At 31.2% G+C, this 23,934-nt stretch overlaps 3 protein-coding genes across 5 annotated transcripts; all 3 read left to right on the top strand.

The window, feature by feature from the left end:
* The first annotated feature begins 1,689 nt into the window (after window positions 1-1,689).
* LOC113786201 (receptor-like cytosolic serine/threonine-protein kinase RBK2) lies at window positions 1,690-5,931 on the top strand. Of its 2 annotated transcripts, XM_073367181.1 has the most exons (9): window positions 1,691-1,853; window positions 1,945-2,015; window positions 2,261-2,373; window positions 2,468-2,815; window positions 3,176-3,427; window positions 3,525-3,682; window positions 4,226-4,441; window positions 4,864-5,013; window positions 5,440-5,931. In XM_073367181.1, exons 2-9 carry the CDS (start codon window positions 1,972-1,974, stop codon window positions 5,611-5,613), a joined length of 1,455 nt encoding a protein of 484 aa, XP_073223282.1. In that variant the 5' UTR covers window positions 1,691-1,853; window positions 1,945-1,971; the 3' UTR covers window positions 5,614-5,931. The 2 variants fall into 2 exon arrangements, with proteins under 2 accessions (XP_027189319.1, XP_073223282.1); XM_027333518.2 differs by having other exon boundaries at window positions 1,690-2,015.
* Window positions 5,932-6,936: 1,005 nt separating this feature from the next.
* Window positions 6,937-15,973, top strand: LOC101512181 (autophagy-related protein 18h). 2 transcript variants are annotated; one of them, XM_027333274.2, is made up of 9 exons: window positions 6,937-7,821; window positions 8,639-9,082; window positions 9,351-9,791; window positions 10,047-10,292; window positions 10,710-11,495; window positions 11,589-11,764; window positions 12,440-12,570; window positions 15,014-15,328; window positions 15,627-15,973. In XM_027333274.2, the coding sequence occupies exons 1-9, from the start codon at window positions 7,657-7,659 to the stop codon at window positions 15,647-15,649; spliced, it is 2,727 nt and encodes a 908-aa protein (XP_027189075.1). In that variant the 5' UTR covers window positions 6,937-7,656; the 3' UTR covers window positions 15,650-15,973. The 2 variants fall into 2 exon arrangements, with proteins under 2 accessions (XP_027189075.1, XP_027189076.1); XM_027333275.2 differs by having other exon boundaries at window positions 15,538-15,973.
* A 4,156-nt stretch (window positions 15,974-20,129) lies between these two features.
* Window positions 20,130-21,809, top strand: LOC101512935 (histidine-containing phosphotransfer protein 1-like). Its single transcript, XM_004495703.4, has 6 exons — window positions 20,130-20,288; window positions 20,375-20,505; window positions 20,605-20,673; window positions 20,958-21,029; window positions 21,327-21,399; window positions 21,525-21,809. The coding sequence occupies exons 1-6, from the start codon at window positions 20,223-20,225 to the stop codon at window positions 21,561-21,563; spliced, it is 450 nt and encodes a 149-aa protein (XP_004495760.1). The 5' UTR covers window positions 20,130-20,222; the 3' UTR covers window positions 21,564-21,809.
* The last annotated feature ends 2,125 nt before the right edge of the window (window positions 21,810-23,934 follow it).

Raw genomic sequence — 23,934 nt, 5'->3', positions numbered from 1 at the left:
AGAGATAGAAAAAATTTAGTGTTCAACACTATAATTAGAATCATAAATACAATCATTTGATTTTATTATTCAATTTATTAAATTACATCTATTTATTTAATTTATATTGTTTATCGTTTTTTTAATAGTACTCTTATATATTATATACATAAATATAATATTTAAAGTATAAAAATATATTTTTTGTTCCTTTTTTAAAAATGGGGTATGAATAGTCGCGCATCTCAACTTTATCAAAATCGGTCTCAAACTCAGTTGTCTTTTATTAAAGAGTGAGCGGATGGAATATTAGATAGATTAGATTATAATTATTATGTAATACTAATAATGTGAACAGAGATTACCGTCTCAAATGGTCAACTGTGGCAAGGTAAATAAACCCAAACAAAGTTCTAATTTATGGATCAACAACGGATTGTATTGGGCACGGCACAATATATTATATTATAAAATTATTTATTTATTTAATCATAATATTAACATATAATATTTATATATCTTTAAATTTTAATTCAAATAACAAATGATTAGATTAGACATTTTATCTATCTTTTTTTTAAAGTCAAAATTTATATTTTTTTAGTATATGTTTGTGTTTGAATTTTAAAAAAAGAAATTTAAAATACAAAATTTAAATTTTTTAAAAATATTTGTGTATTTGAATTTAAATAATAATAATAAAGGGGTGTTTGTTTTAGAGATAAAATGTATATTCCAAAAAATAGAGGACAAAATGTATTCCTATACTTGGGAAGAGGGAAAAAAATAATAAATATGGTTAGGAATAAATTATCCGTTCATTTAAGATTTTTTTTTAATATTTTTTTGTTTGTTATATATTTTTTTTAAAAAATTTAATAGTAAAACTTTAAATGAAAAATTAATTTAAATAGTCTATCTTAAAATATAATTTTAAGCATTTTATTTATTTTCTACAAAAATTTTGTATAATAAAATTTTAAAAAATGATTAAAATCTCTAATAATAAATATTTAAATTATTAAATATTAAAATTTATTTTTTAATTAATAATAAATGAATTTAAAAAACTTCTACTATTTTTATATAAATTTTCATAAAAATCATTTTTTTAAATATAAAATCAAAATTAATTTTTTAAAAATCTTTAACAAAAGATCCATTACCCGAAAACTAATCGACCCCATTCTAGCCATTTTTATTCCCATGGGTAAGAGGGTTGGAAAATTTACTTGGGAATGAAAGTCCCACATTCAGAGTGAAAACCCACGTATACCCCTATTCTACACTCACATCTTCCCTCATATATAAATCCCAGTTGCATGCTCCATACGAAAACTATCACTTGCATTTCGTGACTTATTTGAATCTTTTTCTAAAATTATTTATTTCTAATGCATTATTCTCTATCTCTTTGACTTGGCTTTGTATTTTTCTCTACTCTTTGAATGTACCATTTTTTCAGTTTCGATGACTTTTTTGTATGCCTATATGTTCGATTATCATACATGAAGCACAAAATGTGGGTATCATATATAATTAGTGTTACTATTATATACAATCAATTAATAATCTCTGTATTTTTATCTTTAAAAAAAAATAGTCGGGGGTATTTTAAGAATTGTAATAATAATAATAATAATATTTTTGTAAAAGGCCAAAATTGAGAAAGTTAACTTGTGAGGCACGCATGAGTCTCAAGATAATCCAAAACATTGGCCCAAACAAACCCAACGGTCGCTTCCACCTACGTCGTTCACTTCGGCCTTGGTTGAGAGCACAACTCGCTATAAAGCTTCTATTGCTGCCACGTGTCCCCCTTCAGAGATTCTACCAACTCATAATCATAATCATCATGTAAAAGAAAAATCAAGGTGTGTTTGAATAAGAATAACAAATTTTATGTAATCAATTTCATTACTATGGATCACATTAATTCACATCACTTCAATTTGTAACACAAAGAAACTCATATCAAAAGAAACAAAAACAATGGCGAATGGGGGTGACGCTCACCAGCTACGTTATTGTTTATGGTATGCATGTCTTTTCCTTCATGTTAATTTCTATTTATATTTATCTATATATGATATATGTATCGAATCATTTGAGACAATTAACTGGAGTTCGAATATTGCCTGAAACAATTCTTACCTTATGGAACTTTGGAGGGTTAAGAGTTAAGACAAAAAAAAATGATATAATCTCCTGCCAATGTTGTGGAGCTCAAATGTTATATTCTGTTTATGGTTTATAATATCTTAGATTATGTGAATTATAGGAACCATAAGAGAAGCTTTGCTAGTAAATCAAAGGAAGTCCCTATTGTGGATGCTCTTAATCTTAAACCAAATACTCTAGGATCTCTTCTTGCTTGGTCTGCTTCTGCTCAAGGTTCTTTCTAATTACATGCTTTTCAATCCCAAATTGTAAAAAACTTTTCATTGTGTAACAATGTTGAGCTTGTGATTTCCATTTTATCAATTAGACTTGAGAGATATGGATCTTGAGAAAGAGAAAGAAGACGAGGGGTCTCCAAGAGGAGTCTTAGAGGCTTGTGTTAGAGGGTTTGAATCTAAGCAACCACCTGAATTGGAAACCAGTTGTTCAAATTCGAGGGCGCGGTCGCATTGGGGCAAATTTTTTAAGTTGTGGAAGAAAAAATCAGTTAAACGCCTTTCTTCTTTTCATCCGATTGGTGTGCCGAAGATACCAAAGTGGAAGAGTAAAAGCACTAGGGAAAATTTTGTTATGAGTAATGTACACAATTTAAGGTCTTCTTTGGTGACTTTTAGCCTCTCTGATCTCATAAAAGCAACCAATAATTTCAGCAATGGTATGTTATCTGGTGACAATACTTACTTTAGTCAATTATACCATAGTTTGATATTAGTACACGTTATGAATGATTTATCCACTTGTAAGATTTAACTTCTTTAAAGTGAGTAGTGAGTAAAACAAGTAAATTAATGTTGATATTATAACCACCGATGCTTTATATATATATATAATATTAACCAATATATTCTCAGACTATTTGTGGACGTAGGCTACCATGGTCGGACCACGCAAACCATTGTGTTTTGTTATTTTTGATTCTCTGTGCGATTTATTCGTGTCTATTGTCATAACAATTGCTTTGTTAAGAACATAATCAGTTTGATTGAGTTGACTTCATTATTCCTTTAACTTGTAGAAAATTTGATTGGAAGAGGTGGTTTTGCCGAGGTTTACAAGGGTAGGCTCCAAGATGGACAACTAATAGCTGTGAAGAAAATGACTACAGGGACCACAGAGGAGAAAACAGCTGGCTTTCTATCTGAGCTAGGCATAATTGCTCATGTTGATCATCCTAATACTGCAAAGCTTATTGGATGTGGTGTAGATGGAGAAATGCACCTTGTCTTTGAACTTTCTACACTTGGAAGTTTAGGATCTGTTCTTCATGGTTTGTACTTTGCAGTTAGTTTGAAGTCTCTCATGATATCAGTATTTAAACTTTAAATGTATTTATTTATTGCTTGTTCTCTCATAATGTATTTCAGGTTCAGATAAATGCAAATTGGATTGGAGTAAAAGGTATAAAGTTGCTCTTGGAATAGCCGATGGTCTTCTTTATCTGCATGAGAATTGTCAAAGGAGAATAATTCATAGAGATATTAAGGCAGAGAATATTCTGCTCACAGAGGATTTTGAGCCACAGGTATTTTATTGAACTTCCTTGGAGAAAATGATGAAATAATTTATCTGCAATATTATGTGATGCATGAAATTTAGGCTCTAAAATTGTAATATTTGGTTGTGCTGTGTGCTATATATAGGACTTAGTATTTTACTACACATATTTGCTCATTTTGTATATTCAATGTCTTGTGATTATCTTGAATCATGTGATGTGATTGAGTTGTGAGACTAACTACTCTTTCGATGCGTTGCTTTATCTGTTGAGAGTTTAATGGACAATATTATAGTCTATTGCAGAGAAACATCATCAAGGTGATGATTTTATGCGGTGCCATCTTTGTCCAATTTAGCATTTTCAATATGATTCTTTTACTGCCTTAAAATATTTCAACTTTTGCCAAGAGATAATAAACTCAGCTGTTTGTGTTCTGTTTGCAAATCAGATAAGCTGCTAACATTATCTAATTTCAAGGATTATATATCCAATGTTATTGGGGGTATATATAATTTTGATGTAATTTTTCTTCTTTTTCACTCCTTTATTAATCAAGTTTTTATCCAGATTTGTGATTTTGGGCTTGCAAAGTGGTTACCAGAACAACTGACTCACCATAATGTGTCCACATTTGAAGGCACATTTGGGTATTTTGCTCCTGAGTATTACATGCATGGCATAGTGGATGAGAAAACCGATGTTTATTCTTTTGGGGTTCTACTTTTGGAGATCATAACTGGGCGTAGGGCTTTGGATCATATGAAGAAAAGTGTTGTGATATGGGTAAATCATTTTTCTAAATAAAAGATATCTGTCGTGCTAACAAGCGCCGTTTCTAAATGCATTTATTAAAGATACAAAAGTAGAAATTTTATATTAAAAATAACAAGTTGACATTTCAAAAATGAAATACACAATTTCTAATGCACTTTTCAACGTAAAATTTCTATCTTTAGATATTTAATAAATATTCTAAAGACACTTGTTAGCATTTCCCAGAAGTTATATATATATTATAGAAAAAATTACTTTAACAATCCTTTAACTTATTTTATAATATCAATTTAGTCTATAAAATAAAAGAGTAAGTTGATACTATAACATAAGTTAAAGTACTCCAGGAGTAATATTACCTACATTATATTATCTAATGTGTCACCGCTTGGAGAGAACTTAGAAGTTTGCTATTTTTTTATGTATGGTAGGCAAAACCGTTGCTAGATGCTAATAATATGAAAGACCTTGTTGATCCTTCTCTTGGTGATAACTATGACCAAAGACAAATGGGATGTGTTGTTTTGACTGCATCAATGTGTGTTGAGCAGTCTCCTATCCTACGCCCTCGCATGAATCAGGCAAGTTTACAATGAGTTAGATAATTGCATATTATTCAATCAAATTGAAATTTCACTTGACATTACCATTATTATAAATTTATAATGCAAGGAAACAAAGATGTTTTCTTGGTAACTGAACTCTGTATCTTTCATGAATTCTGATAGTTAACGTGACACCACCATTTTTGGTTAGGCTAAGTAACAAGTTAGTAGAGTCAAAAGATTTATTAATTAAGTTAACTGAGAAATATGAAGCCTTATTAGTATTGTTTGTTAGTTATGGTCACGTTATTTCAATAGAAATCATACCCTCTCATAGTATCCTATCAAAATTCGTGTCTAATGACGAACCATTTAAATAAATAAAAAGGTAAAGAGAAGTAGAGAACCATGTAATTTTAGAAAATTGAGATTTTGATCATATATCTTGTTTGATGGGTGCAGGTTGTAACACTGCTAAGAGGGGAAGACAGTATCCTATCTACAAAAGCAAGCAAAAGAAGGCCTTTCCAAAGAACATATTCAGAAGAGATATTAGATGCACAAGAATACAACTCCACAAAATATCTAAGAGATCTCAATCGACATAAGCTGGTTGCCTTGGGTCTTGACTCATGAGTGCTAATGACGTCACATGTATGGACAAAAAGGATCTCATATTTAAAACCTGTTATCTGTTTATAGTTGTAAAAATATGAACTGTATTACCTCAATTAGATTTTGATTGCAAAATATAGACTACCTAAATTTACATGGAGCAACTTGTATAGTTGAATGCTTCAAAAAGAAAACTTGTATAGTTGAATGCTTCAAAAAGAAAACTTGTATAGTTGAATGCTTCAAAAAGAAAACTTGTATAGTTGAATGCTTCAAAAAGAAAACTTGTATAGTTGGTCAATTATTAATTAGATTTATAGTTCCATATGTTATATTTCATCTGCTAGAATTGAGCATATAGTTCTTAATTGTCCATGTATTTGTTGTAGTTTATAATGATAAGTAACCAATGGTGACTGAATTTTAACGTTTTCACAAAAAAAAGTATCTGACACTCTTTTTTATGATTAAAAAGAATAACCTATATAAAAAAGAGTACACTGTATTTTGTAAATCACTTTTAAGCTTGAACAGATAAACCCAAAATTAAAAAGGGAAAAAACAATCATATATGTAAAGGCTCTATGGTAAATTTTCACAAATATTCATAAATCAGTTAATGTCCTGAATATTAGTTGTGTATTTTAAACCATTTAAAATTAAAAAATATAAACCAAACCTATATTTAAAATTAGAAGAAAGATATAATGTACTTTATTTAAAAAAAGATAAAGTTAGCATTTGAGATTTGAAGGAAAAGATTAATGAACAGTATTTAAATAGAATTTATTAATAATTTTATATTTCTACTAAAAATACCATAAATAAAATTATTTATCTAAAAACATAATTGTATACATTTTTATTATCAAAATTGAGGATTTTTTATCTGAAAATAAAATTGTAAAATATTTCGCACACACATGTCAATACCGAGGATTTATTCTTTGTATAATGATACTCTGGTCATAAAAATGGAAAATAAATTTTCACGGTTTCTTGCGTCAAAAAGAAAAATTGTCATTATACATAAAAAAAAATCTCACGGTTTCTACTCATATAACCTTTTGTTGTTATTATGTTGTGTGTAGAGTTTTGAAAAGTAAAAACCAATAGGAAAAGGATTCACGTTATATTTGCATACACTCTAACTCTACCTACAATTACGACTCAATGATTATCATTTTCTTGGCAAACAAGTACAGGTTGGAAGCGCAATTGAAAATATTTTATTTTGGTTCCGCATCTAGATTAAGATATTCCCCTTGCTTCCTTGTCGTTTCCAATTAATATTTGTATATATGCCTTGTGGCCTTTGTTTTTCTAATATTCTTCGAACCCTTTTCTTCCTTCCTTTGTAATTTACTACTACCTTATCAAAATTCTCCCCTAAATTTGCTTATAACCCGATTACACCCCCCATTTTTATGCCAAATACCACACGTTACCCACGTGCCTGCCACCTCTAATGTCCATCTTGCCCCTCACACTCATCCACCAGTGATTCCCTTCCAAGCATGAATTAAAAACTACCCACCAAACCAAATCTTCCTTTGTAATTTAATCATACCATGTTACCAACCCCTTGTTTGAAATTGGGATAATGACTATACGGTATAATTATTTAAATTAATAATTTATCAATTAAAGAATAGAAAATAGAAGATGCATGGGGTTGATGGTAATTTCACACGGTGGAGCGAAGTTGAAGTTTGAAAATATTTGAAGGGGACACAAAGGACATTATCGAAAATGTCACGGGATCTAAGTGACAATTAAGGGAAATATGACTTGTGATTAGCATCAAGCAGAAGCAGAATCGCGGGCAGTGTGTCCAAAACTTGAAAGCAGAACCGTCTTTGTTAAGGTCAAATTTTCTTCAACCACCAAACTAAAAACCGAACACAGGAGTTCTTTAGCGCCGCCGTGTAGGGCAAATCCCGACGTTTCTAAATCTTATGCTATATCCGATCGATTGCGTTCCGCGACACTCGTCGGCGGGGACGGAATTCCCGGTCACTCACCGGTGGCCTGTAGAACATCGCGTAGTTTATTGTTATTATTATGAAGAAGCAGGGAAAGAACAACGGTTGCAAGAGCAATGGGTTCGTTCCTTCTTCTTTCAAGTTCATTTCGTCTTGCATTAAGACCGCGTCCTCCGGCGTCCGAACTGCCGGCGCCTCCGTCGCTGCTTCTATCTCCGGCGACGGACATGATAACAAAGACCAGGTAGCATTTAATTTTTCAAGTTTTTATTTGTTGTTTTGAAATTGTGACTTGTGTGAATGCTGTTCTGAAATGAGAAGTGAGATACAAGTGATGACGTGGGTTTTGAGGAAAAATTTTAGTTCCCGGAAAACTTGCTAATTATTTTGCTAACGCCTCTAGAAAACGCTGTTCTTATTTGCGAACTGCTGAGGAGTTTATTGTAGAGACGTAGTTGTTTTTTATGTTTTGCCACACACAATTAATTTAGATTTATTTTGGATTATTGAGTGAGTTTGAGGACGTAATCAACTTCGCTATGTCTCCTTTTTTTCCATACTCAATTCTAATTGATTTTTTTTTCTTTTGAAATTTGTTCTGTTTTGTTTTGTATGAGGGAAGTAAAATGGTATCGAATGTTCTGATTAACAATTAACAATAGTCTCTAACCCCTAACAATAAAAGGGAATATTGGTTTGGCTAATTTTTCATCGTTTTCAGACCACAATTAATGTGAGATTGATTTGTTTGATGATGGAATAGTTAGACAAGGATCCAACACCACTTTAGGGAGTAAAGTAAGTAATTTTGGAAGTCGCTAAATAAATCAATGGTTGAGATTCGGTGGAATTGCATGACAATAGAGTATTGACTGTATTGTTGATGCGTCTTGTAGTTGTCAATGCGGTACAATTGAGTATTGCATATATGCCACTCTTAAGAAGCATTGATTGTGGTGTGATGTATGCTGCCTAATAATTTGGTCAACATTATGCTATGGTGGAGCTATTATCTATGAACCAAGCTGTCAAAATTATTGACATCTTTTTTTGTCAAGCAGGTGCTTTGGGCTTGCTTTGATAGGCTAGAGCTTGGTCTGTCTTCTTTCAAAAATGTCCTCTTACTCGGTTATTCCAATGGCTTTCAAGTTCTTGATGTGGAAGATGCCTTAAATATCCAAGAACTTGTCTCAAAACGTGATGATCCAGTTTCATTTTTACAGATGCAGCCTGTCCCTGCAAAATTGGAGGGCTGTGAAGGATTTAGAGCATCACATCCTTTGCTCTTGGTTGTTGCATGTGATAAATCAAAGATACCTGGTACAATGCAAAATATCAGAGATGTCCACAATGAAGCTCAAGCTGAAAATATTATCAACTCAGCTACAACTGTTAGATTTTACTCACTAAGGTCCCATACCTATGTACATGCTCTGAGATTCCGCTCAACTGTCTACATGGTTAGATGCAGTCCTCAAATAGTTGCTGTGGGTCTGGCTACTCAAGTAAGTTTTTGAGTCAAGTATGTTTGTAATGTGTTTTTAGCCCCACCTATACCTAATGTTATCTTATTGAGGAAATAGAGTTTATAGTTGTTTTCAGTTGACATTGGATAGGTTTAACAATTTGCTTAGACATATTACAAGTATTCAATTCAAGATACTTATTGTATGTTCTTTTTATGAATTAATTGTAATATACAATGACTTAGTTTGTTATTGACATAACTTATACCTGGCTAATTTGTTATTTTCATTTTTATTTTGCTTGCAGATATACTGTTTTGACGCCCTTACTCTTGAGAATAAATTCAGTGTTCTTACATATCCTGTGCCTCAGTTGGGAGGGCAAGGAGTGGTTGGGGTTAATATTGGCTATGGTCCTATGGCTGTAGGGCCACGGTGGTTAGCTTATGCCTCCAACAACCCACTGTTGTCAAACACGAGTCGCTTAAGTCCTCAAAGTCTTACTCCTCCTGCTGTCAGCCCGTCAACATCACCAAGCAGCGGAAACCTGGTAGCCCGATATGCCATGGAATCTAGCAAGCATTTGGCTTCGGGGCTGATCAATCTTAGTGATATGGGCTACAAAACATTGTCTAAATACTATCAAGATCTACTGCCCGATGGATCTAGTTCTCCTGTATCACCAAATTCAAGCTGGAAAGTTAGTCGATTTACTTCAAATTCTACAGAAACAGATACAGCTGGGGTGGTGAGTATTATATTTGATGACTAACACATTATCATTTGATTTTCTTTTGCAATGATTCTGGACTGCTGACCAGGTATTTTATTTCTTAAAGTAATATTGGCATCTCTATTACAATTTACATGAGATCATCTATTGGTTCAGCTTAGCCATAGAAGAAGGATTTTATAAGGTAGATGATAGTTTATGTCAGTGGCAACTGGATAATAATCATTCTACATGGTATTCTCGTTGTCTACTAATACTGATTTATTGCAGGTTGTTGTCAAGGATTTTGTTTCTAGAGCTGTTGTGGCACAATTTAGGGCCCATACTAGTCCTATATCTGCGCTATGTTTTGATCCGAGTGGGACACTGATAGTTACAGCCTCAATTCATGGTAATAACATTAATATCTTTAGAATTATGCCTTCCTACTCAAAGAATGGATCAGGTTCACAAAGCAATGATTGGAGTTGTTCTCATGTTCACCTTTACAAGCTCCACCGTGGCATGACATCTGCTGTATGCTACTATTCTCTGTTTCTTTGAGGCCTTTGTGTTTAGAGCTTAAATTTGATCAACTGTTTCTCACCATCATCTAATGATGTTTTGACCTATGAAGCACTGAGACTGACACAGGTACCGGACACGACACTGACACTAATACGTTGATGCTGGTAATAATTTGATAAAATGAATTAATTGAATGTAATTAAGATGTCGGTGTTGTGTGTTGGACACTCAGAGGTGTCGGTGCTACAGAGGTCTTGACACATCAATAGAGAGTTAACCTTCCTTGCTTGTGGTATTTGTAGTTAAATTTCTTTATGGATTTGGCAAGATGTGTTTAAATGATGGTGTAAAGAAAGAGAAATCAAAATTAAATCCTTATATTTCTATACTTGCAAAGGATTTTACTAAATTATGTTTATTATACAGGTAATACAAGATATTTGTTTTAGCCATTACAGTCAGTGGGTTTCCATCATTTCCTCCAAGGGAACTTGTCATATTTTTGTCCTTTCCCCTTTTGGTGGTGAGACAGTTCTTAAGATACACAATCAGGATACAGGAGGGCCTGTTCTTTTGCCAATTATTCCTCTACCATGGTGGTTCACTCCGCATTTTACTGTAACCCAGCAGCAACAGCTTTGCCACACACCCCAACCTCCTGCTTTTCTTTCGGTGGTTAGCAGAATAAAAAATATTAATGCTGGATGGCTCAATACGGTTAGTAATGCTGCATCATCTGCAGCAGGGAAAGTCTCAGTTCCATCTGGTGCTGTTTCTGCTGTCTTTCATAGTTCTGTTCCTCCTGATTCACACAATACATACACAAAAGTTCATGCCATGGAGCACCTACTAATTTATACCCCTTCTGGTCACTTAATTCAATATAACCTACTACCGTCATTGATGGCAGAGCCAAATGAAACAGTTCAAGGTCCTTCACCACAGATACAAGAAGAAGATTTACGAGTGAAGGTTGAACCTGTTCAATGGTGGGATGTCTGTAGGAGATATGATTGGCTAGAAAGAGAGGTACATATATCGGGGAGTACACCTGGTGGACTGGAAGCCGATGAAATGATCTTGGATGTTTCAAATAGTGAAAATTATAGTGTTGGAAATGATGATTCTATAAAACTTAATCAGGATTGTCACTTCTCAAATGCAGAGGTACATATAAGCTCTGGGAGGATACCAATTTGGCAGAAGTCTGAGGTATTCATTTGATTTCTGGGCTGAAGAGTCATGTTTTTCTCCTTTGTCAACATTATTTTGTTCCTTCAATCAAACTATTTCCTCAATTTTTAGGTGTCTTTCTTTGTGATGGGTTATTTTGAAACTGGAGAGCTGAATAAACACAAATTTATAACTAATGGAGAGATTGAAATAGAGAATATTCCTATTAATGAGGTTGAAATAAGACAGAAGGTTTTGTTGCCCGTCTTTGATCATTTCCACAAAATTCAGTCCACTTGGGGTGACAGGTAACGGTTCCTTATCTTCCTTTTTGTTGTTGGGTCCACTGGGGAAGTTTTATATTAACTTTCCACTTCGATAATTTCCATTCTAAATACAGGAATGCTTTCAATTAACTATCAGGTTCTCAAATTTTCTAAGCTGGTGAAAATATTGAGTAGTTGCACATGACCATATTTTCTACATCCTTGCAAATTTTGGTTTGAAATATGTTTCTCCAGTTTACACTTCTTTTGTAGCTAGGTTTATTTAATTTATTTGTCATTAAGAACATAGGTCTTCTTTATGTTTTAGATGGAGATGCTTTAGTTAAGTTTACTTCAATTTTATATTTCGGAAATTATAGGAGTTTTTTTTTTTATATACTCTGTTTGTGTCAAGGAACTATTATATTTTATTATTTTTCCTGTACATTGCCATCATACATTTGCATGGTATATATATAGGTCTAATGTAAATGGTTTGTTAGTGGTGGTTTAGACTAAAGTTTCACCTTTCCATTATTCCTTTGCTTATTGCCCAATAAAATTGAAACTGAGTGTGATTTTCCGGGAACTAGTTTTTAGGTCGTAGTTGTTTAAAATTGGAGGGCTGCTTAATCATCTTTTTCCTTATAATGAAAGTTTAGAAACGTTTGTGTAACTGTCCATTCACATTGTAACAAGTTCTATGATGTTTGTCAGAGGTACTGTTATAGGAAGATGCTCTAGCTCTTCATCTGATTCACATGCAACTGAAGAGAAGTTTTCAGAAGACGCTGCAATTTCCCAACCAAAGTTTATGATACCTGGCTTAGCTGAAAAAACCAACGTCGGTAAGATAAGAAATTCAATGTTAAAGCTTCTATTACATATTTTGAGTTACCTATATTTTGTAACTGTTGAAGGTATGGGGTTTTAGATAAAAAGAGGAGAGAATGCATAGAATAAAGTCAAAAGTGCAAGATGTTTTTCTTATAGTTTATCACTCCCCTCAAGTTATAGATTACTAAGCTTTAAGTTTGTTAGAAATATACTCTTTGAAGAGAAACAAGTTCCACAACCACAACTAACTTTCATGAACAATATAACCAAACCAAACTGCAACGATATTGGGTCTGCACTTAAGGCCGTCAAAGCCGTGGCTAGAACAATTTGAACCAAACAGAAACGATGTTGGGCCAATGCTTACAGCAGCTGAAGCCATAACTAGGTGGTAACATTATCATGACGAACCAAACTGAAATAACATTAGCCAACCGCCAATGCTTACAGCAGCTAAAGCTCCAACTAAAAGTTGTCACAACTTTGAACAAAATTGAAACAAAGAATGAGCAATTGAAGCCCGGAGTCAATTGTGGCTTAGGAAAACAGTACCAAAATAGCACCTTAAAGCAGCACAATGAATGAACAAACCAGAACCTGCGGCAGAGAAGATCCAACGAAAATCTATAACAAAAAGTAGGAGTCTAAACAGAAATAAAAACACTCAAACAGCAAGGAAAAAACCTTCAAAAGTGAGACCCACGAGTTTGATGGAGTCCCAAACAAACTAAGAGGATTTGGCTAGTCAACCAACGAATGGTTGAAGATGTGAAGTAGGGATCTAAACAGCAATAAAACACTCAAACATCAAGGAAAAACAGTGAGACCCACGAGTTTGATGGAGTCCCAAACAAACTAAGAGGGTTTGACTAGTCAACCAACGAATGGTTGAAGGTATGAAGGCCTCAATAAGGAGCATCAAAACCAACAGGACGTTCACTGGAAACATGCAGTCCCCATAAAATTGGTAGAAAACAGTCTAAAGTTCAAAACAACGAAAGGGGCCTGGAACACCTAAAAACTAAGACCTATACACCAAACAGGGCCTAAGTAGGAACAGGAGGGGTCGATGAACGCAATGGAAGGAATGTCTCAAATTGTGATTGGGAAGACAATGCATGCCTAAAGCTATAGCTGTGGTGTTGTGGCGGATGGCATGCTGGCTGATTCCACTTCTTTTGAGAATGACTTTGTCGGAAAATCTCTCAGCATTTTTAATTACAAAAAATGGCAGAGTTTCATCTGACTGCAATCCTTCCTATGACCGGAAATCATGAACAGATAGTGGGCAAACTCTTAATAGCTGCTGAAGCCCTAGGGAAAATCGTTTGAAACCTAGAAGAAAAAAAGGATTTGACAAAATGAATTCTAAATATATGTATTAGTACACTCCCAAACATTTGAGAACTTGACAGTGGAATAGTAACGAGACAAGTCACACAAGACAGTACTGCTCTGATATCATGTTGAAGTTATGAGGTTTTGAGGAGGAAGGTACCAGTCACATACGATGGTACTGCGCTGATAAAGAAAGGAGAGAGAATAAAAACTTAAATATGATTGATGATTTTATGATACAAATCGATTGGACATTAGCCCTCATTTATTGAGATACAAGACTATTTATTAGTCCTAACTGACTAGGGAAACAAATCATAATTATAAGTAATATGGAAACTAATCTTAAGAGATACTCTAAGATAAGAAATGAATCCCAATATCAAGATAGCATTGTAGTTATTGGATTTAGATTAAAAAAACAGAGAAATAATAAGAGCCTGGATGTTATTGCTAATAACTAGTAACTTAAAAAAAAAAACTAAAAACTGACCTCTCTTTATAGAAAGGACAAGACTCCTAATTCTAAATAAATAGAAAAATCATAATATTAACTAATATAGAAACTAATCCTAGGAGATAATCTAAGATACTTTATGAGTATGTTTGGATAGAGGGTTTTGAAAGAGAGGGCAGGGGACTTATTTTTCTTTTCTAAATTAAAAAAGCTATAAAATGTTTCTAAAATTGAATTAAGTGCGATTGAAATATTATATGATAATTTATCATGTTGTTCTTTCAATTTTTTAAGAATCTCAAATAACACAGTTTTTCAAAACCCTCTCCTCCATAATCCTCTATCCAAACATACCCTAAGATTGCGAATTGATCTTACGATATAAACTTAAGATATTATAATATAATATCAAGAAACTGTAAAATATTTACTCATATATTCTAATAGATATTATAAGATACTTTTCGTATATTCTATCGACGACTCTTTGTTTTTGACTATTTTCTCAAGCTTGTCGGCATATATTTTTCTTTATCAACTAACTTGTTTTGTAATTAGTTTAAAATTTAAATGCAAAAAGAACCAAGATGTAGTTGTGTTGGCAATGACATCACCTCTTTTAAGCTGGGAAACTGTTAACACAATTGAGGTTTCGGCAGGTGTCTTAAATTTTGCTGATAGTATAGCTACAAAGGTTAAATCATCTGAACATGGAAAAGCTAGTCACAGTTTCAATTCAAGTTTTAGTGGTTGTGATATGAATATGAATGTTGCTTGTGAGGAGTCAATACGTGACTCACCAGACTATGAGCAATTTTTTCAAGAAGGTTATTGTAAAGCATCAGTTGACTGTCATGAATCAACAGAAGCTACTACTGATGTGGATTGTAGCAGTCCCTGTGGCAGGGAGAAATCTGATGAAGATGGTGATGATGATGACATGCTTGGTAATGTATTTGACTTCTCCGAGGAAGGTATGAATCTGAAACAGTTAACCTTTTGTTTTTATTGAGATTCAGATTAAGCTATAGGGCTTTGTGTGTGTCTGTGAATGTATGTATGTATGTATAGCAGTTGAAAATGTCTATAAAGTAAACAGAAGGTATTGAGAACAGTTTCTTGTTAGTCACCATCTTGCCTCCTTCATGCTTTTCCTTAAAACTACAAAATGTTTGTGTTGCAGGTTGATGACTGCTTTGTTTTATGCTTTCTTCCCTCTCTTCGTATTGTTGTAAATTGGTGGTGTAAAGGAATTTTAATTAACAAATGCAGGTGATTTCGATGCAACAAGCTAAATGCTACTGACCATTGATTCAAGGAATTTAATGTTCTTCACTCACAATATTCCCAGTGCGGTTATTCTTCTGACCTTCTAATTTTCTTGTAAATGATGTATATTGAAATGCATAACTATAAATTATATGTGTGGGCACTGGGTAGGTTTCTATATGTTTTTATTGTATTATTTCTTCATAGTTCATAGGGTGGAGGGAAAAGGAAAAATCATAGAGAAAGGAGGGGAAAGAAATCGTGATTATGAAATAGTTCATTATTCTTGACTCTGCTCTATGTACTCACTCATATTTATATTTCTCCCAACCCCGTAGTTGGATTCAAGAGATTCATTTGTCCATTGAAAAAAATGGTAACATGATCCTAAAAAATGGTCTGTTTTTTGACCAAAATAATTTCAATAAAAATAAATGACCGAGATAATACAGTAAAATTGGCATTGCCTATTTATAGCTACCAAACAGCCAATATTGGAATTATCATTAGTTTTTTTGTTTTTGTTTTTTTGGTCATATTGGAATTATCCTTAGTGAATCTAAAATTTTCTTTGTGGGCACCACCAGGAAGTAGTTACGGAACAAACAGGGAAAAATAGTTTTATCTAATAAATTTTATTCATGGAATGATGGCATTGGATACTCAACACCCTTCACCTTTTATTGTACTCTCTTGACCTCCCAGTAATAGCATAGAAGAAAAAACAGTATCTACCACAACTGTGAAACTAATGCCCACACTAGGACTGAGTCACCAATCATATGGTCAGTGACTCACCATAAAAAATGACCACCCCTACTACAGTGATGAAGAACGTGATTTTCTTAGTGTATCTAATTACTAAATTATTTTTATATTATTTTGAAAATATGATCAAATGAGAACGTATCCAAATTTAATAATGGTTAAATATATTTCTTTGACAAAATGATGATAGTTGAATATTGTTACAGCATAATTAAGCTTGTAAATCGAATGGATAAGAGCAAATACTAATACAGTAAACTGAGATAAATATAACATGATTGATAGGAAAAGAAAATATAATAATGTTCTCAACCCAAAATAAATAAATATAACTTGATGGTAAAAGAGAAAAATGAAAATTGTGGAGCATGTGCCAAACTCGATGGTATGTTGTCGTTTTCTTTTTAATCCTATGGTTCTCATGGAAATAGGATTCTATTGAATAATGTTGGTTTATTTTATTTTATTATTTTAAAAGAGACGTAAATTTCATCATTAGAACTTAAGAGTCTAATCTTAAGAGTCAAAACGGTATTTGTCTAGTTTAAGGATAATAATATTGCTTTTTAATCTATATTAATATGTATTTGTTAGTTGAGTTAAAATTTAATAACAAGTAATATTTGTTAATCCATATTAATATGTATTTCATCGGTGAGTAAAGTCTAGTAAAAATTTATTTTAGGATTTAAATTTGAGTTTTTTAAATAATTCGTCTTTAATTGAAATTTATTAACCACTTAAATTCAATTCAATGTTGTTGTTTTATGAATTAATAAATAAATAAATAGAAGCTATTTATGGTAAATGTCGTCCTATCAAACATTGAAAGCAACAAATTTATTCACGAAAGTCCAGTTTAGTTTGATAGTTAATAGCAAAAGTATTCATTCCAAACAGAATTTTGGTCCCAAAACTTGATGAAGTTTCGTTTTTTTTTGCGACTATGCCTTAAGATCTCGTGGTGCAACAATTGTACCTGAGACATATGATTATAAATGGTGTGGCGTGACTTATTTTAGAGAAGGACTACTTTTACTTTTACGATTCAGTTAAAATAGGGGAACCAATACTACAATTAAGCCAAAACATTAATATGCTATATTTTGCTGTTTCAAAAATAAAATTGATATACAAAAGTTGGAATTTAAATGTACAAGAAACAAATACCAAAGCCGCAGCTTTTATACATCCAATGAGTCTGTAGCTAGAATTATAGAAAGGATATAATTTCCTAAGGCTATCTTCGGATTATAGTGAAATGGAATAAGTGTGATGGGAAACAATATTGATTTTAACGTTAGAATTTAATAACTATATGCAGCTATTTTGAAAATAATTTTACAATGTCAACATAATTTATAATTATGAACTTATTTAACTATCTTATATGATAGCTTCGCCTTCATGTACTTCCGTCGTTGAAGACGACCAAGCTGATCGAGCCACGATGATCACGAATCAAGCTGCAAATCCAATTTTTTGCTACGGATATTATGAGAGAAAAATAATATACGGTGTGGAGTGTCGTATCAAAATCCATTATATTATGAGAGAAATAGATACATAAACAATTCTTGTGCATATAGAAATAAGAGAATAAAAAGAGAGATGTAAATCTAAAAATAATTTAGCATCCTCTCTAAACTTGTTTCCCTTTCTCCTAAGTGACTGAGCCGTGAAGTAAGTGGATTGTGTTACCAAGAAAAAAGAATGTCACCCCATAATTGGCCCCTTCAATTTGTAAGTCAAGGATATATAGTCTCTCATGTTCTTGTTTTGGATTTATAAGCCTTATGGTAGATTAGATTGGCTTTATTGCTTGTGCTTTATAGTTCACAAAAAGCAACTTATGTTTATTTTTAGCAATATGCCGGGAAGTGAGAGATCTAGACTCTAGACTTTGAAATAAAAAAAAAAAAGTGCTATTAGCCCATTACCAACTTAAAAGTCATCCAAAACTTTTTTTTTTTAGCCATTGAGATTTTTTTAGTTAAACCAATATTTAAGTATCAAATTTGATTTTTAATTCAGTCTTTTAATTAATCCTTCCGTTATCAAAGTAGTCTTTAAGAAATATAATTTATTATCATAAAATTTTTTGAAAAATATAATTAAATATTAAAATAATTTTTTAATAATTTTAACATTAAAGACTAAACTAATTTATATTTTAATGATTTAATAACTAATTTGAATTTTTGAAGGGAGGGTCAAAAGTAAAATCACCCAAAAATTATCATTCACTTTTTAAATGAAAACCATAGCCTTGGATTATTTATGGAATTAAAAAAAAAACACTCTTTTTCTTTCGTTATATCTATTATGATTGAAATATTTTTTTAATCAAATTACTAATTACTTGTTATTCTATTATTATTACTTTCAATTACTTCAATTAATTTAAGTATTTTAGTTTTAGTATATTCTTTTACTCTTAAAATTAATACAACTAATATTTTTTTAAGAAGTGTATAGTTAAAATGTAATTCTCTCTATCCCACAATAAATAATTCATTTATAAGTTAAAAAATTATTCAAAAATAAATTACCTTTTCAATTTTTTAATATGATATTAATTATTATTTTGCAATTGTATCTTTTAATTAATATTACAAGTATAGTTTTCAGTTTAATATTTTATTTTACATCAATAATAATGATGAAAACATGCACTGATACTTAATAAATATATTTTTGTAAAAATATTATTTTCTCTTTCTCTCTTTTATTTATATACTTTTTTTAATTTATATAAAATCGTAAATTAAGTCATTCATTATGATATAAATGAAGTATTTAATATGAGACTGATTGATTAATAATAATAATAATAATAATAATAATAATAATAATAATAATAATAATAATTATTATTATTATTATTATTATTATTATTATTATTATTATTATTATCATTATTATTATTATTATTATTATTATTATTATTATTATAAAAGCTTACACGTAGCTTTTAAGAGATGACAACGCAAGTTCTCTTTCTAGTTTTTTCACTTAAATGTGTGGTTCAAAGTGAATTTTATTTGAAGTCATCCTTTTAAATTATTTTTTCCTTTTATTTCCTCTAAATAACTTACTTTTACAAATATTTAATTTCTTTTTATTGTTTTTTATCATTCCGTCGTCTTAATATACGTTGTTTGTTTGTCAAATTGTCATCTTGGGGTAAGTTGTTTTGGTTTATGTCTAGTTGTGGTGTCCATTTAATTTAAATATGATAAATTAACTTTAATTTAATGCAGATTTAATTAATCATTTTGACGTTGTCAATATTAAAATTTTAGAGACATAGATAATTCAGATATTTCTATTTTATCATATTTATAAATAAGACATTTTGTCGTTTTATACTATTAGTAAATATCATTTATACATTCCGTTTTTTCGGTTTTAGCAATTTTTTTAATTTAAAAAAAAAAGGAAATCATGATGAGGGAGGTAACAAAAGAGAGGGAGGCAATAATTACAAAATGAAAAAGATGGAAAGATGAATGGTATGTGGCATGAGTTTTAGATCCAGTCATCCTAATCCTATATAGTAAACATTAAGCTGTCATTGAACGATAAGTTGGTGTGGAAGCAATGAACAGAAACACAATAAGTGAGTTACTTGCTTAATTTAAATATTACTCTTTCTGTATTTATTAAATTACAAAAAAAAAATTAAATATTAAATACTATACAATAAAATAAAACAAAACACATATGATACTTTTTCCTGTTTGAGAACAAAATTCACATTATATAAACCTTAGGTAATGTGTATCTAACTAAGATATCAAAGTGACTTACTAAAAGCTGAGACTAGTAATGGATGGTATTGTGGTTCAGCTTCAGAAGCAACTTTTAGATTATATTTCTTCCTTATTTCATGAGGTAGTTAATTAGTACAATTTCCATTACATTACATTGAGCTATGTCTGTTGTATTATTTACTCACTATACTATTGTTTGGAAAAAAGGGATTTCTAGATGATCAATTTAACCAACTTGAACAACTTCAAGATGAAAGCCACCCAAATTTTGTTGTTGAAGTGGTTACTCTCTTTTTTGATGATGCAGAGAGGCTTCTTAATGAGCTTACTACAACACTGTAAGAAAATAATTAAAATTTTCTTGTTTTTTATATATGTCATATTTTGGTTATATAAAAACAAAATTCATATTTTCAATGTTGATGCATATCAAACAGAGGCCAACAAAATATTGATTTTAAAAGGTTGGATGCTCATGTTCACCAATTGAAGGGTAGCAGCTCCAGGTAATCATTCTTTATAGCTAGTAGTTTATCAATTAACCCAAACTTAATACTACTACTATATAACAAAATTTTGATTGGTAGCTATATTGAAAAAACACTCATATTTATAAAGTTAAAAAATTTATTTGTCTAAAGTTTTTCTACTACTGCTACACCATACTATACTATAGAGCATCCGAGTTCATATTAATGAGAGTTGTGGAAATTTTTTCACCCATATTTTTCACTCTTGTTCTAAGTGTTTTTATAACTATCTTGATAATGATTATTTGGGCAAAATGCAGCATTGGTGCAGAAAGAGTTCATAAAGCCTGCATTTCCTTCCGCAACTTTTCCACGGAGCAAAACATTGAAGGGTAATCATCTTGGCAATTCCATATCAAAATTCTTACATCCAAAGTATATGATATGATGATATATATGAATCTTGTCAAAATATCATGTGTCCTAATTGTGTTTTTTTCTTATAAGCAAATGTTAGTAAATTAGTTGTTAGGTTAGTTTTTCCGTGTTTAAACTGGAAACTTCCTTTTTAAATCTTCTTCAGCGTCTTTTAGCTCACCAACCAAAGTACTTACACGGAACATGTGTCCTAGTTGTGTGTATGGATTTTTTTTCTTTCTTTGTGAAAAATCTCAATGATTGGTATGTAGGTGTTTGAAAAGCTTGCAACAAGTAAAACATGAGTATTCCTTGGTGAAAAACAAGCTTGAGACTCTCTTCAAGGTAAGGAGTAGAAGATCTTATATGTACTGTTTTTCTATATATATATATATATTTAATCATGAGAAGCTGATTATATAATTATATCATTTTTAAATCACTTGTTCTGTCTGTGTATCTGATTGTAGATGGAGCAGCAGATTTTGGCATTACGAGGATCAGGTTAATTTCAAGGTAGTGTGATTATAAGAGGCAGTGATGTTTGTTGCAATTGTGATATGCAAACAAAACCACCATCTATGTGTTGTGTTGTGTTTTAAAGTTGTTTATGATTTTGTCATGTGGATCTTGGTCTTTAAATTGGATTTTATCATTTAAAGCCAGAGTTGATCCATATTTGGTCCAAAATCAATGTGAATAACGCATGTTTCTGTGGTTTACAAATTACAGATAAAATGTGCAATATTAACTAACTGTCTTTATCTTTGCTAACTAATTAATATGACAGGCCTCAATAATTCTCTATAACTATAAATTAATAGAGTCTAGTTGCCTATAGTTATAAATTATAGTAACTGCAAAATGGTTGTTACAATATAAAGTTTTTTGTGTCTACACAGGTATTACAACCGCAATTGCAGTCACATTTATTTGTATTTTACTGCAATTTCAATATTAAAAACGTAACTGCAATCACACTTTAGAACAAAGACACTTGATCTGCTAGTAGAAATTAACTATTATTCAATGTAATTTTCATTTTTGGGTTAACTACGTATCTCTGATCAAGAGTCAGAGACTAACCTAACTAACTGTGCCTATCATGTTGGTAACTACAAGGGTACTTTAACTTTACTAGAGATGTAGTCAATTTCTCAAACCAACCGTTAATAATGTTATTTAGTATAACATGTACAAAACTTGAACCCCTCAAATTTGAATATATTAAAAGTAATTCAACCGACTAATGGCTTTGTAATGTTGTATTTTTTATTAGACTAATTATATATTCGATTAGCTACATTCAATGAATGGTGGTGTATTTTACAAGGTCAACATGTCATTTGCAAGCTAGCTAGCTGTAATGTGTCAAATTAGCAATGACAGAGTAGCTGATAATATATTTTTACTCCTAATAAGTAAACAATTTACAGAGAACGTGTTCTATTAATCAATTACTTTGTTTTACTAAAACAATGTTTGTTATAGTAGTATATATTGTCAAATGTTTGCATGCTCGGAGTGCTGGTAGCAACAAATTTCCTAAGATTTTGCCAGCGTATCTGTATCTAAAATTTTAGGACATTAAGTATATAGGTCATCTTTATTACGTATTTAAGATTTCTTTCATCTCTAATCAAATTGGGGCTAACCACTCATAGTTGAATTTCAACAATTTTTCTCTTAAATATGAGTAATTCACGTCACTAGATTTATCTATACAAGAATCTCACTCACGCTTCCCCGTCAAATTAAATCATAATAATCATACCACTTATCAAAGAGTATGGAAGAGCTTCGGAAACAATAATAAACTAAAAATCTAAAACTTCTATGAGACCTCGACACTACATCTCCACTCAAAACTTAAAAAAATATAATATAAAAAATCTCTTATAATTCTAAAACATTTGATTCAACGTTGTTTTAGTGTTGTTCCAAAGTCTCCAATATTAGTTAACAAGATTTGTGCCTTATTTTGCATTCTTATTGTTGTAGTATAATAACTAGAAAGCAAGATTAATATAAGCATGTGCGTGAATATGTAAATTAAGGAGCAAGGGACAAGGAGGGTACAAAGCCCCCACTCAATGAAGATATAAATTGGATTATTATTATTATTATTATTTAACTGGCGTTGATATAGCCACGTGTTCTTAATAGGGTTAAACGTGGGGGTCTTTCAAATCAAATCATACTATAACAACTGACAATTTCAAGGCAGCATCTCCCTTGTGTGTGTGTTTACTTCTAAACAACAGCTCAATTATTGAAACTGTGAGATTGTTTTAGGACAAATAATTCTACTCCTCAATCATAAATTATTACTTCAAATTCATCTTAAGCTTTAACAATTAATTTTGTCGGCTTCTAAAAGTAGAAGTCTATGACCCCTTTTGCTGTAATGCATGAGATACAGTGACTTGTCACTTTAAATTAAAAAAAAAAAAAAATATTGGTGTTTCAAAATTAAACTCATTTAGTATTTTTTATTTTGTGAAATTGTCATTCATTTTATCGCCATCTTAGTTGTAAGAGTAGAAAAAATCTTGAACTTCTATTTATCTTGAGATAACTACCTTCGTGTTTTGACAAATTTTCAATTATCGATCTACAGTAGACTACTATGTCAAAGTGAATTAATGTAAATTTATCTAATTTTTAAAATATCAAAATATAAATTTTGCATTTTAAATCTAGATTTTCACTCTAATTTTGTTAGTATGAGAGGGGTTTGGTGGTTTGAAACAATAATATAAGTGTTTGGAAGGAATATTAGTTTGTGTAGTAATTGTAATACTATTATAATCACTACACAAAGTAATATTAATCCCAAACATGTCTCATATGTATAAAATTGGAAATAGTTGTGTTACT

Source organism: Cicer arietinum, chromosome 4, assembly GCF_000331145.2.
Source record: "Cicer arietinum cultivar CDC Frontier isolate Library 1 chromosome 4, Cicar.CDCFrontier_v2.0, whole genome shotgun sequence".
NCBI classification, from domain to species: Eukaryota; Viridiplantae; Streptophyta; class Magnoliopsida; order Fabales; family Fabaceae; genus Cicer; species Cicer arietinum.
The sequence above is the reverse complement of the archived record's forward strand: the minus strand, read 5'-3'. Positions and strand labels throughout refer to the sequence as shown.

Coding starts and splice junctions, on each gene's coding strand:
- LOC113786201 (XM_027333518.2), top strand. CDS start 1,972: ATGGCGAATGGGGGTGACGCTCACCAGCTACGTTATTGTTTATG. Junction 2,374..2,467: donor TTGGTCTGCTTCTGCTCAAG/GTTCTTTCTAAT, acceptor TTTATCAATTAG/ACTTGAGAGATATGGATCTT. Junction 2,816..3,175: donor AACCAATAATTTCAGCAATG/GTATGTTATCTG, acceptor TTTAACTTGTAG/AAAATTTGATTGGAAGAGGT.
- LOC101512935 (XM_004495703.4), top strand. CDS start 20,223: ATGGATGGTATTGTGGTTCAGCTTCAGAAGCAACTTTTAGATTATATT. Junction 20,289..20,374: donor TTTCTTCCTTATTTCATGAG/GTAGTTAATTAG, acceptor TTTGGAAAAAAG/GGATTTCTAGATGATCAATT. Junction 20,674..20,957: donor TTGAAGGGTAGCAGCTCCAG/GTAATCATTCTT, acceptor GGCAAAATGCAG/CATTGGTGCAGAAAGAGTTC.
- LOC101512181 (XM_027333274.2), top strand. CDS start 7,657: ATGAAGAAGCAGGGAAAGAACAACGGTTGCAAGAGCAATGGGTTCGTT. Junction 9,792..10,046: donor AAACAGATACAGCTGGGGTG/GTGAGTATTATA, acceptor GATTTATTGCAG/GTTGTTGTCAAGGATTTTGT. Junction 15,329..15,626: donor ATTTGACTTCTCCGAGGAAG/GTATGAATCTGA, acceptor TAACAAATGCAG/GTGATTTCGATGCAACAAGC.